Here is a 12,480-nt window from a genome sequence, read left to right as displayed (position 1 = left end):
TTTTAACATTTTAACTCTTTTAACATTTGAGTAACCTGATTTTACCAGATCCACAGAAAGATGAAGACAGATTCGCTTTGTTTGAAACTAATTTAGTCAAGCTCCAGACTCTTCTTAATTGTTCCTAGTATGTTATACATCCTTATAGCAGTATCTCAGACATTAGCTTTCAATTCAGACAAGTATAGAAGTGGTACATAGGGAGAAAAACGCTTCCTCCAGTGCTCAAGTAATGAAGTTTGTAGATCATTCTAACAATATGTATACAGTTTTGAAGCTGTTTATTTTGTTAACATTTTGGGATAAGCTCAGGATTTTTGGCTTCATGAAGTAAGTTAACAATTTTGCCAGACTTGTTATTGGGGCAGAGTCTTACATCCTGCATGGATTTCAAGTTTAAGCAATGGACATAGCCTATAAGCCATACTGTGAAATCACACACACACAACAACAGCAGAAATGAATGCACCGTTTGTCAGAAGTTCTTGTCAATAAATCATCATTGTTAGAAGAGCATTTCAAAAGGAATGTTTTTTTTTTTTAGAGACAGACAAGATCTTTAAGGTCCTGTTACTGAAATCATGGCCTTCTAGGTCCAAGAACTGCTGGTTTTTCACCCTCCATTTACCTGTGAGTCAGTCAGGTGTGAATACATGTGGCCAATCAGTAGCACTACTGTATTGTGCCACGCTTCCTCAGACCTGCACATTTTAATATGCTGTTGGTGATGCTGAAAATGTAATAAACTTTGAAAAATTTGTTTCATAGATAAAATGCAACGCAAGATGCTTCACATTTGAGGACAAGAATAAAAGCAAAATAAAACTAACGAACATGATACAAGATTACACAATACACAGTAGATTCAATCCTAGATTAACTCATAAATTTGTAATTCATACTTTGTGAAACGGAGTAAGCCCGAATTTAATTAACGAGATAATTTGATAACATACGCATATAATTATCCTGGACTGTTTAAGGAATGTATGTGAAACAGGACCCTGGAGCGTATTTAAAGCTAGCAATGAAATGGAAGTAGATATTAGTGTGAGACGATAAATGACTGCACTTAAAAAATTTCACGGCTTGCCTAATGATTTGTTGTTATTGGGTGACACAGATTTCATATTAATTTGAAGGCTGCATGTTATGTATTGCCAAAACTCAAAATAGTTGTGCATGTTATTTTAAGGGACCTCTCATTGAATGAAAGGTTTACTTTGATGGGGGCCAGTGTGCCTCTATGCTAGTATGAATAGCTGAAAAAAGTCTGTTTTCATTTGCATTGCTTTGGCTGTGCTGTAAATGCATTTGAATGAAGCTGGCTGTGATGTTCTATTTTTAGGGACATAACATCCTAGCAAGAAAGCAGTACATCACATCATCCAATTACGTACCTTTCCAGTGAATGTCAGGACGGCCAATATATCTGTGCTGAATTCTGTCAAATTATTTCATGCATGTATGAAACAATCATTAACATACCCCAGTGAGGAATGAAGGTGACAGCTATGAGGAACTGATTTTCCTTTTTTTATATTTTGATGACTGTCAGTGTTACACATGAACACATTCTGATAGTGGCATGAAATGGCTGTCACTAACAAGAGCCCAAATCCTGATTGACTGTTTTGAGATTGTGTTTGTGGATGCTGTCCTGGCATGAGGCCTTCTCCTGTCACTGTATTTCAGCTGTTTCCATACTCTTAAATTCTGTGTTGTTTCGTAATTATTATCTTAAGCAAGGTGTGCTTACGTCAAAATTAGCATGTGTAAATTTTAAAATGTATGGATGCTCCATGTCTGCGTGAGTTTTAAATTAACATTTTTTTCCCTCTCTCCTGCAAGTTACAGTAGAACCTCGGAGCTATACATAAACCTTTTGGGAATGTAGGGTAAACTACATGCATGCATACACAGGGTGAACTACAAGTTCAAAGAAAGCCAGGGATGGGTCTTGCCAGTTCAGTAAAGACACTGCATCAGTGCAGGAACAGTGAAAGTGGAGCAGGGATCTACTGACATACTGGCAGCTTCTTACCACCAAGCTAACTGGTTATTAATACATTCTTATCAATATGTTGAGAGCAACATTGAAATGTCTGTTTTATTGTACCCAAAATGGTATCGCTGTTTTTGGTTTGTTGTGCCACTGGCTGTGAAAGTTGCCCCAAACTAGCTGACTTTTGATGGACCCGGCATGCTTATTTCTGTTTGATGCTAACTTGTACTAATGTTAGCATTGAACAGATTTTATTGTATTGTATTACAATATTTATTGTATAACGAAGCACTTGAAAAGGCTTCTACTACTTCCAGGTACATGGCCTGTTTGGTTGCCTGGTCAGTCCATAACGTTGAAGTTTGCATTGAGGTTCTACTGAATATTTTTCTTTTAGAACCATTCACATGCCATTGAAGTTATGCATCATTTTTACTGGTAGGAGTCTTTGCTTATGATGTTTGTTTATCAAAATAATATCAGATATAATCAGTTATACTATCTGTATGATAATGTATGCCTAAACAGACCTGAACATCAGTTATAAATTTGTATGATAATGTGTGCCTAAACAGACCTAAACATTACTTGTTTGAATCTGGGCTATGCCATTAACTACACATGAACAGGAGTTTGCAGGGCACTAAATGCTTCATCCAAGGTAGAATGGGTTTAAGTCAGCACGGTTCCTCAGGTTATTGCTAACCTCTTAGTTACTCACCAGGTGCCTACCAGTTCTTATGAGAGATCAGAGAGATTTTTTGCTCTCCTCTAGTACGTGGGGTGTCTGTGATGTGGAAAATGCCAATGCCTATGTTGTGGTAAAAGCCATTTGAAGAGCACACATTCAGCAGTAAAGCTCCTTGCTGAAGCCACAGTAGACATCAACATGGCTACAGTTTGTTTAAAGGCATGATATATAAGAAGGATATTAGTTTTGAAGACATATTCTGGAAAATGAAAGCAGCACCTGTTTCAGGCTTAGCTTATATCTGTATGGGTACTGCTGTGAGTGAATAAATACTCTGAGATTAATAAATGTGCATTGTAAGTGTTAGCCAGAGCTATGCATGGCTGCAAGAACCCCACAGTTTAGCTGGTGACCATTACAGATTTTTTTAAACGTAATTGTTTTTTTTCCCTGTATGTTAGTATGAATCTGGTTTATAAAAAGACACTATGGCATTTATTCGGGAAGGTGTGTCAGTGTCAGGCTATCATTTTAGGCCCACGCAGTGTGTATCTTAGTGAGTGCAATGAGCCATGTGACACAAGGGCAGTGTACATCTCTCCTTCACTCTTGCAGGTGCAGAATCCTTTGGTCTGTTCTCCTGTGTAATCAATGGGGAGGAGCGAGATCAGAGTCATCGAGCTGTGTACAGGTACTACGCTGTATTCCCTGAAGGGTCTGTACTGTAGATGTCACACTCAATTGTGTTCCACACCTTGAGACTAGTATCATAGATGTAGAAAATATGTATTGAGAAACTCCTATCCCTTTTATTCTTTGCTTCTCCATTTGCAGTACTCAATCCCAAATGTAAATCTATCCAATCCCAACACCTTTTTTAGTTCAAACATCTGAACACTAACATGCACGAACATGTGTTGCTTCTATACACTCTACACAGCTTTTGAACCAGGGAGCTACGCAACTTCCACAAGCAGACCACTGGTACTGGTACCAGAGACAACGAATACACTGCCAATAAAAGCCCTTTCTCCAGGGTCATGACATAACCAATTATAATATGCATCGGCTCATGGATAGAATTTGACTGCAGCCCTTGGGGCACATTATTTACCAGTGCTTTAGCTAAATCACTGTGTCTGACAGCCCATAGCAAACAATTTGATATATGTGCAACTGCAAAGACAGTATTAACATACAGAGCCCTATATGTTTGAAGTTGGTATTATTTTTTTGTCTGTCTTTGGGTATTACTCCTCCCAATTCCCAGGACAATGTATATGTCAATTATTCCATCATTTATTACATTGCACTATAGTTTATTCCATTTTCCATTGCTTATATCTCTACAAAGAAGCCAAAAGAAGCCCACATTGTTCAATGGCTGCCATTTCAGATGGATTAGCGAGCTCTTTTCAACGATACCTGTCACCGTTCCTTACAGTGTGTTCCTTTGGTGTCAGATTTGTTCCTCGTCATGATGATGAGTTGGAGCTTGACGTGGATGACCCACTTCTGGTAGAGGTACAGGCAGAGGACTACTGGTACGAGGGATACAACATGCGCACCGGTGCCCATGGAATTTTCCCTGCCTACTATGCCATTGAGGTCACCAAGGAGCCCGATCAATACAAAGGTACAGTCCTGCGCATCTGCATTTTTTCTTTTCACTCCCTGTCTTGATTTGTTCTCACTTGTCATCTCAGCTTCCAGAGAAAATAGTTTTGTCTTAGTTTTAATGTTTTTATTTGATTATGTTACTTCAAAGAGTATTCATAGTTATAACAGGCAAATACTGTGCATCATAACATATTGTGTCTTTAAAAATTTTATTTGCATGCTCTAACACCAGCTGTGAAATTACTTTGTTCAAGGTTTCCTCTATTCTCTGCTGAACTGTGCTGTGTTGCATTTCTCCCTCAGTGAAAAGCTCTGACTGGGAGGACACATTCCGGGTGAAATATTTGGGCTCTGTTCAAGTGCCGTATCACAAAGGGAATGATGTTCTCTGCGCAGCTATGCAAAAGGTGGGTATAAAAGTGTGTGTGCAATGCCCAGTCTGCACTGCATCAGCAAATGGCTAGGAGGAAAGGATGGAGTAACAGGTAAAAATGGGAGAGGGAAGGAGAAAGCATGGAAGAACAGAAAGGGTGAATTACAGTGAAAGGTGTGTAGACGGTCGGTGAGATGAGAGTGAGAAATAAAGAGAAGAGGGAGAGGGGTGGGATTGGGGCTTACTGTTCTTAACAACCTAGCAGAATACTGAGCAGCAGAGGTTTTTTTCGTGCACTATGTAAAATCATTACTTGCTGTTAATGGAGTACAGCCCCCAATCATGTTTAATAATCATTATAATAATGATGTCTCTGTATGTGTGTGTGTGTGTGTGTTTGTCTGTGTGTGTGCTGATCACGTTTCTGAATTTAAGGAGATCAACTCTATTTGCGAAACATATATGGAATTTATTTGTGTTTTAAAAAAGGCTTTTTATCCTTCCAGATTGCAACTAATAGAAGAATGACAGTACAGTTCAACCCTCCCTCCTCCTGCATACTAGAAATCAATATGAAAGGCGTGAAACTTGTTGTTCAAGATGAGTACAGCAGTTTTAGCAGAGTAAGTGCCAACTGATAAAATTTTGATCACGATGTAGCTTCCACTCTAATGTAAGTTGACTAATATTGTCTAGTATCCCAAATATTAGCCATTTATATCTAACTCCCGCAATCAAAGTAGTCAAAAAATATCATAAATATGAATACAACTCATAAATACAATACAATTGTGTTCCAATATTACATTCCAGTTCTACAAAAAAGGCCAAAAAAGGGCTTCCTGATGCAGGGGATTGTCGCCCCCTTGAGGACTATATTCTAAGTGTTAAGGTCTGTTTCCACTGGGAACAATAACTGTAACTGTAATGAACTATAAATCCATCTTTAGCATTCACACAAAATAATGTTTTATTGTTACATGTATAGAGAGCTCCATAATGCTTGGGACTCCACAATTTTTTTTGCAACCAGACAATCCACATGTGGTTAAAGTGCAGCTTTTCAGCTTTTAATTAAGGGTATTTGTATACATTTTGAATTCACAATGCTGAAAATACAGTACTTTTTATACATAGTTCCCCCATTTCACAGCACCATAATGTTTGGGAGAAATGGCTTCAAAGGTGTTTCTCATTAGCCAGGTGTTTTCAGTTAATTCCTTAGTGCAGGTATGAGACAGCTTTCAGTAGCCTCTCTTGATTGTAGGCTTTTGATTGCCTTCAGAGTCTGTTATTGAGTTGTGCCAATGAAAGTCAAGGAAGCCAATATGAGGCATATGAAGAAATAAGAAAAAAACAGTCAGAGACATAGGCCAAACCTTAGGCTTACCAGTGGTAACTGTATTTTTTAAAATAAATATTATTTTATGGATGCAGACATGGTTAAATGGACTGCTTCCATTTTTTGTATACTTACAAGGTACCTGTATTCGCACACTCTTCATCAGAGTGATAAGCACATTCATATTTCTGTGTTCTCCAGGGAAATAAATGCAGTCACTTCTTTCAGCTGAAGAACATCTCCTTCTGTGGTTATCATCCAAAGAACAATAAGTGAGTCAAACCAGACAACCAAAAATATTTTTCTGGGCCACTTTTATTTATTCATTTTTTTTTTATAGCAACACAACTTAAAGTAGCTTGAGTTTAGAACAATAAAGAAAATGTAAAATTGTCAACTTACTCATTTATTACATTAATATGTATTATTGCTGCTTTTTGCTGGATTCTATAGACAATAAATTTGATGGCAAGGATGTTCTTACTTACAAGCACAGTAATACCAGTATGTATCTTATTTCAGGTATTTCGGTTTTATTACAAAACATCCAGCAGATCAAAGGTTTGCTTGTCATGTCTTTGTGTCAGAAGACTCGACCAAGCCTCTAGCAGAATCTGTAGGGTAAGTACAAATTGTAGATTGCAATGTATGTCACACCTTTCATAGATCTCAAAGCATTGTATAGTAAATGCTATGCTATGGGGGTTTACAAAACTCATTTAGAATTGAATTAACACTGGACATTTTACTGGGTTGCAAAGTGTAAAATGTATGTAGCACCAACCTGGTCACCAACTACACATGCTCTCTCACACATTCTACATGCTAAAATTCTGTTTTAAAAAGATTTCTGTGAAAATTATGTAACAGCTGTCATAGTAAATGCTTATTTTGCTATTGATTAACACATACATTTTAAATTATGTGAATATAATGGAATGTTTAAATATTACTATAAACTAATACACTTTTAATTTATTTTACCTTAACGTCTAATCTGATTTTTTCCCTGTAAACAGGAGAGCATTCCAGCTATTCTATAAGGAATGTGTTGAGTACACATGCCCAACAGAAGACATCTACCTTGAATAGCCTGTCCTGCCTTCCCTGTACATTAATGTATATCATAATATGTTGCATGGTGGTAAAAATAAGGTAAAAATCATTACAACAAACAAAAAATTAAGACATTTGCTTTCTGGCCAAGTTATTTCCTTTTTAAAAAAATATAAATATGCAAAGATGTTTGAGTTCTGTGAACGATCTTATTCTAAACTCAAAGTGCAACATTGTAGTGTTAAAACTCCCTCTTGTGAGTGGACGTATGACAGATATATATATACATATATTTATTTTTCCTGATAGCTAGCAGTAGGAACAATTAAACTAAAGTTCAAAGTGTTGCAAATTTCAAGGAAATTCTGAGGCCACAAAACAGATGTTTGATATCATGCCGCAGCTGTCCATTTTTATCAGCTCTTTTGTGGTGAACTGATAAACATGAATATATCAGGATGAACCAGAGGTTTCTTTGACATCTGTATTAGTACAGGCACAAAAGATGTGGCAGATATTATACTTTTGTGTTTTTGTAGTTTTTATTTTTTGCCCAAATATACTCCAGTTCTAAATGCATTTTTTTCATACTGGAAACCCATCACTTGAGTTGGAGGTATACATATGCATATTTGTTAAAAGCTATCCTTGAAAAACTTGATGATGGAGTTTATTTGGGTGATGGGGATTTTCTTATGAAATTAAAAACTGCAAGAAGAGTGAAAGATCAACTGGTTTGCCTGTAAGTTCAGATCATCCTTATGTCAAAATGTTCAAAATCACAAAGAAGCAAAGGAAATTTTAATTTTTTTGCAGAAAAAGTTAAATGTAGAAAATACAGATTGTCAAGCTTTTCCAGGACACTTCAATTTCTTTTGATGCACTGTACATGAACTTAAACCATGATCATAACAGGTCACTCACTGTATCCTGTTATGATCAGTTATTGTGATCAGATTTTTAGGTATTTGAAAAGTATCATGGTTCTTCACTTCTTGGTTCCACTTGAAGTTATAATGGCAAACCACAGCTTCTTCAACACTACAATATCCTGTTTCCCCAGTCGGTTGGTAGATGGGACAACACATTTCATTCCCCTTGAATGACAACCATATTTTAGTTCGATTTATTCAGGTGAGACTTTCAAACAAAAGCATTTCCCTTCGCTACTCCCAGTATAAAAAATGCGACTTTTACACCATTGAAACAAACCAGTAACCAGCCTGTCTGGAAATTCAGTCACAATCTAATACTATCTGACAGATATACAATACTACACATATTATCATTTAGCCCAACATTTCAACACACATTAAATAAAGTCCAATGATTATCATTTGAGGCTTTAGGTAAATTTTGTTGTGATGTTGATGTTTATGAGGTCAAAGACTCATTAGGTGTTTCTCTGTTTCATTAGGGGAGTCCCAAATGATCTCATTTCTAACACAGAAATCCATGACTGGAATGAAATGTAGCTAATGAAATCCTCTGTCCATAGCAGAGATGCTGACTTTGTCTGGGAAGCAAAAAGTGAATCAGACTTTCAGATCTTCACTAGTAGTGCCTATTTTTTATCATTATCATTCTGATTAGTGTGAATATACATATTTATATATTTTGTTTATTAAGAGTTATCATGGGGCTGTGGGAACTGTTGAAATGCTGTTGGTGAGTGAAGTATCTCAAAGTGTGCGGAAAGTAAAACAGAGTTTATGGCACAGAGAAATGTCTTCATTACAAAGCAGGAAATGCACTGCAGTGCTGCTGGATCATGCCAATGTGATGTTCAAATATGAAAGGGATACACAGCATACATGTGTGAAATCTTTTAAAAGAACTTCCATGAATTCCAGTTGTCAGCAGACAATTCTTCTCCTTAGTTTGGAAAAAATATTTTACTGTATTTCGGTTTCTGACTTTTTGCTGTAGACACCTTTAGATGGTAGACAATTTATGTGTTTGTCACAACAGAACAGGGAATCTACCAAGTAAAAAGGAAAAGAGAAACATAAAAGCAAGCCCACAGCATTTAAACAAGATGTGCAACTGTGCATGTTATTTAAAGTTGGCACCCACTGTTTTGTAATGCATACAATATATGGTTCTTTAGGTAGACTAAATCTGACACATGCGCAAGAATGTATCTGGTCATGGTGGCTTCTATTCAATCGAACTGTAGCAAGTATGGCCTGGTATTGCTAGTGAAGTGGCTGCTATTCCAGCTGACAGTAAGTCTACTCAAAGCTATGCCAAATGTTCCAGTACCACAGCAAGGGATGTTTCGTGACTAAGTGTAACCTCCCGATATCAAAATCAGTACATCACAAACCTATTGCCTACTGTCTTCCTGGCTCTGTATTAGCCTATCGTAATGGACTTGGCTTACAGTTTTGTGTGACAGAAGGTCCATTTAGAATTCAAGAGCCCAGATGTACAAAGAGGTGTCTTAAGAATGTCAGCATGCTGTTTATCAAGAAAATGACTTTAATTTGTTACATTAATTTAGATATTATTGTATGTAAAATAGAAATTACTTTAACCTCACAAACCTTTAATTTTATTACTTTTAGCGGGATATTTTGCACATTTTGTAATATAGCCATTATTCAAGTGGAAATAAAAATGAGAAAATATTGCCAGCCCTTCTGTCTCAAGAAAGACAATTTTCTTGATTCACTTTCCAGCACAACTGAGTGTGACAGATGGGAGAGGTTTTCTTTGTGTCGATTTAGTTTAATTCTCCAAAGCCTGACATTAACACACAAAGAACTAGTGACGAATAAAACCATAAAATGTGTAACATTACAGTACATTATAATACAATTCATACTATAGTATGTGTTCTTTTTTAAAGTATATATTTTTCCTTATTTAAAATATTTCAATGCAGGGATATGTGTGTCCTGGAATTATTTCTGGGTAATTGCAGGAGTGAATATAGATATTACCCTAAATTTCACATAGAAGGGAACACACTAATGCATCATTTTTCCTCCAGTAGTATACAGTTCTGCTTTATTTTGAATTCAAGTTCACATTTATTATTTCATTTAAGAAGATGCTTAGTAGTATTCCTCATCCAGGTTTGGGTCGTAGGTGCCCTGTTCATGCAGGAGGTAGGGTGGAAATCGAGGTGGGATGGGCTTTATGCCATAGTCTAGAAAATGTTTGAAGACATTTGAGAGCATATCCACACAATACATGTCTGTCATGTTTAACAGATGACTATATATTTCTGTTTTTCAAGTAGCAGCCCAACAATGATGACAATATTTGGATGTGGTGAAAAAAGAAAAATACCAGGTAATATCTTACCATCAAACAGGGTGATGTGTTCCTTATGAAAGTCTGGGTCAAACAGTGGCTCCATTCTCAACTCCACGTTATCTCTTGGTAAAATGACATCGGTTCTGGTAAACGAGGCAAACGTTGTATAGCCTACGTGAGATTGTATATTAATTATTGGCCATTTGAGATCATCTACTTTTTGACAAACACTTTTTGGCTTTAAAAGTTAGAGGACCCGTATTTCAAATAGGAGATTAGCCATCAAAACTCCATAGCAATCACACTTCTAATATAATAAGAGTCAATATACCAAATGACTATTATCTTTAAATTAGGTCATTAATGACTACATTCATGTAAATTAAAATGATGCCCTCCTACTAGCACCACCGGGCAAAGTCTAATAAAGCCGTTAAAGTTAGGCTACAAACAGCGTGTTCATAACGTCATCTGAGGACAGCCTACCTTTTCGGCAGAGGGACAGCGAGACTTATTCCTGCAAACATTAATAGCAAAACAAAAATAATTTCCGCCCTCATTTGGACGACTTTTTACTCTAAAATGGTAAAGAAAAGCATAACGTTATATGCTTAATTTCGCCATTCAACGAGATTAGGCGATGTTTTTCTCAAGACTTCCATTTCACTTAATGATGTCACAAAAACGTTAATTTTCAAACAATTTAAAAATACATATCAACAAATTATAACCGCATTGTTGGGTTTAAATCTGTGAATACATATCCACAGTGACGGGCTATGAAATGCAGTCAGTGTTTATTTGCTGAAACAGTAGGCCTACCTTAATTGGTCTTTTCCTATTATTTAACATTTGCACTTGAGGCCATTTGCTAACTCGCTAAACTGTTTCCTGAGGACTGATGAAAATAGCTATTCTTTCCTGTGCGTTTGTAATGTTCATTCATGCGCCTATTAACAAGTTTATTTAGCATTTTAGGCCCTCAGACAGATTTCTACTGTCACCATATTAGCCTACCCAAAAGTCCTAAAACTCCACAATGTCCCGGGCCCCATGGTATTTGCCTGTCTTGCCTGTTCATCCCGCCAAGTTACACTTTGGCGGGGCGGCATACCCCATAGGCTACCTAGCAGATTCACTTCTGGGGGAAAGGCAGGGATAAACCCTGACAAGTCACCAATCCATAAAAGATGAACACTATTTTAGTGTTCTGACCTCTTTATACAGTCTATCCTAGGCGAGAAAGCCCCCTAGTGCAACATGAGGTTAACTGCATCTGAAAGATCATGTTCTGATCCTTGTGAATGTCCATTTCCCCCAGCTAGGCTATATAGCAGAGCGTGGGGAACAATCGGCCGCTTGTTGGCGTGTTTTCTACTTTTAAAATAGTGTTAGTTAAATGTATGTCCATCGTATATTTTGGAAATCCCCACACAGCAATAACGAGTCCTGCTTAACAGATCTACATGGAATGGGGAAATACATTTTGTAACTGGAGACAGTTTACACGTCGGATTTTTAATCTTATTGGTTATTGCACCAGGTTCACTGTCCCTCTGGTAGCTCCACCAGCTTTCCTTGCATGCCTCGTGGACACGAGGACTCGGCCCCCATTGAAAATAATGGCGGCGATTATGAAGTCACTTCTTGTCGGAGGATGCTTTCCTAAAAGGTCACGGTAAGGAAATTAGTTGGGTCTTTGAATATTTATATTTGTTTTGTTTTTGAGTATTTATATTTGTTTGCTCTCAAAACTCATCTGGTAATTGTGTACTCACGTCTGAAAGATCATTCAAGAAAGGAGCCATTGTGGAAAAGGTAATATGGCTTCGTTGGAGAACTGGGTTTTATACAAAAGTCAAGTTGAGTTAAGTTAGGTTGTTAACATGCTGTTGCCTGTCATGGATCGGAGGAATTGAGAATTGCTTACAAAACTAAATTGTCTGGCTGAAACTCATGTGGTAGAACTTAGGGGAAGATGTTCAGAGTTTGGCATGAAAGTTAGCTGGACATAGCCTAAATACACTTAGCCTACCCCTTTATCCTGTTTCATGAATACATCCCAGGTCATGGTCCAACTCCAAGTTTATGAGTAGAGCTGTTGCATATGACAAAAATGGTGGTCC

General features: G+C 37.1%; 1 protein-coding gene and 1 long non-coding RNA gene across 6 annotated transcripts in view; one reads left to right on the top strand and one right to left on the bottom strand.

Moving 5' to 3' along the window:
• LOC135255274 (C-Jun-amino-terminal kinase-interacting protein 1-like) overlaps window positions 1–9,729 on the top strand; it is a 46,849-nt gene extending 37,120 nt beyond the window's left edge. For both annotated transcript variants that reach the window (XM_064336224.1, XM_064336225.1), the window contains exons 6-12: window positions 3,312–3,387; window positions 4,160–4,332; window positions 4,620–4,723; window positions 5,196–5,312; window positions 6,233–6,303; window positions 6,554–6,652; window positions 7,051–9,729. In XM_064336224.1, the coding sequence (XP_064192294.1) occupies window positions 3,312–3,387; window positions 4,160–4,332; window positions 4,620–4,723; window positions 5,196–5,312; window positions 6,233–6,303; window positions 6,554–6,652; window positions 7,051–7,123 (713 nt within the window). In that variant the 3' untranslated portion in view covers window positions 7,124–9,729. The remainder of the gene's footprint in view (window positions 1–3,311; window positions 3,388–4,159; window positions 4,333–4,619; window positions 4,724–5,195; window positions 5,313–6,232; window positions 6,304–6,553; window positions 6,653–7,050) is intronic.
• A 341-nt stretch (window positions 9,730–10,070) lies between these two features.
• LOC135255278 (uncharacterized) lies at window positions 10,071–11,580 on the bottom strand. 4 transcript variants are annotated; one of them, XR_010330141.1, is made up of 4 exons: window positions 11,177–11,580; window positions 10,841–10,931; window positions 10,403–10,525; window positions 10,071–10,244 (listed from the first exon to the last, which is right to left on the bottom strand). It is a non-coding gene; the product is annotated as an uncharacterized LOC135255278 (long non-coding RNA). The 4 variants fall into 4 exon arrangements; XR_010330140.1 differs by having other exon boundaries at window positions 10,403–10,497; XR_010330142.1 differs by having other exon boundaries at window positions 10,841–10,871.
• Window positions 11,581–12,480: the final 900 nt, after the last annotated feature.

Source organism: Anguilla rostrata, chromosome 5 (genome assembly GCF_018555375.3).
Source record: "Anguilla rostrata isolate EN2019 chromosome 5, ASM1855537v3, whole genome shotgun sequence".
Lineage (NCBI taxonomy): Eukaryota > Metazoa > Chordata > Actinopteri > Anguilliformes > Anguillidae > Anguilla > Anguilla rostrata.
The sequence above is the reverse complement of the archived record's forward strand: the minus strand, read 5'-3'. Positions and strand labels throughout refer to the sequence as shown.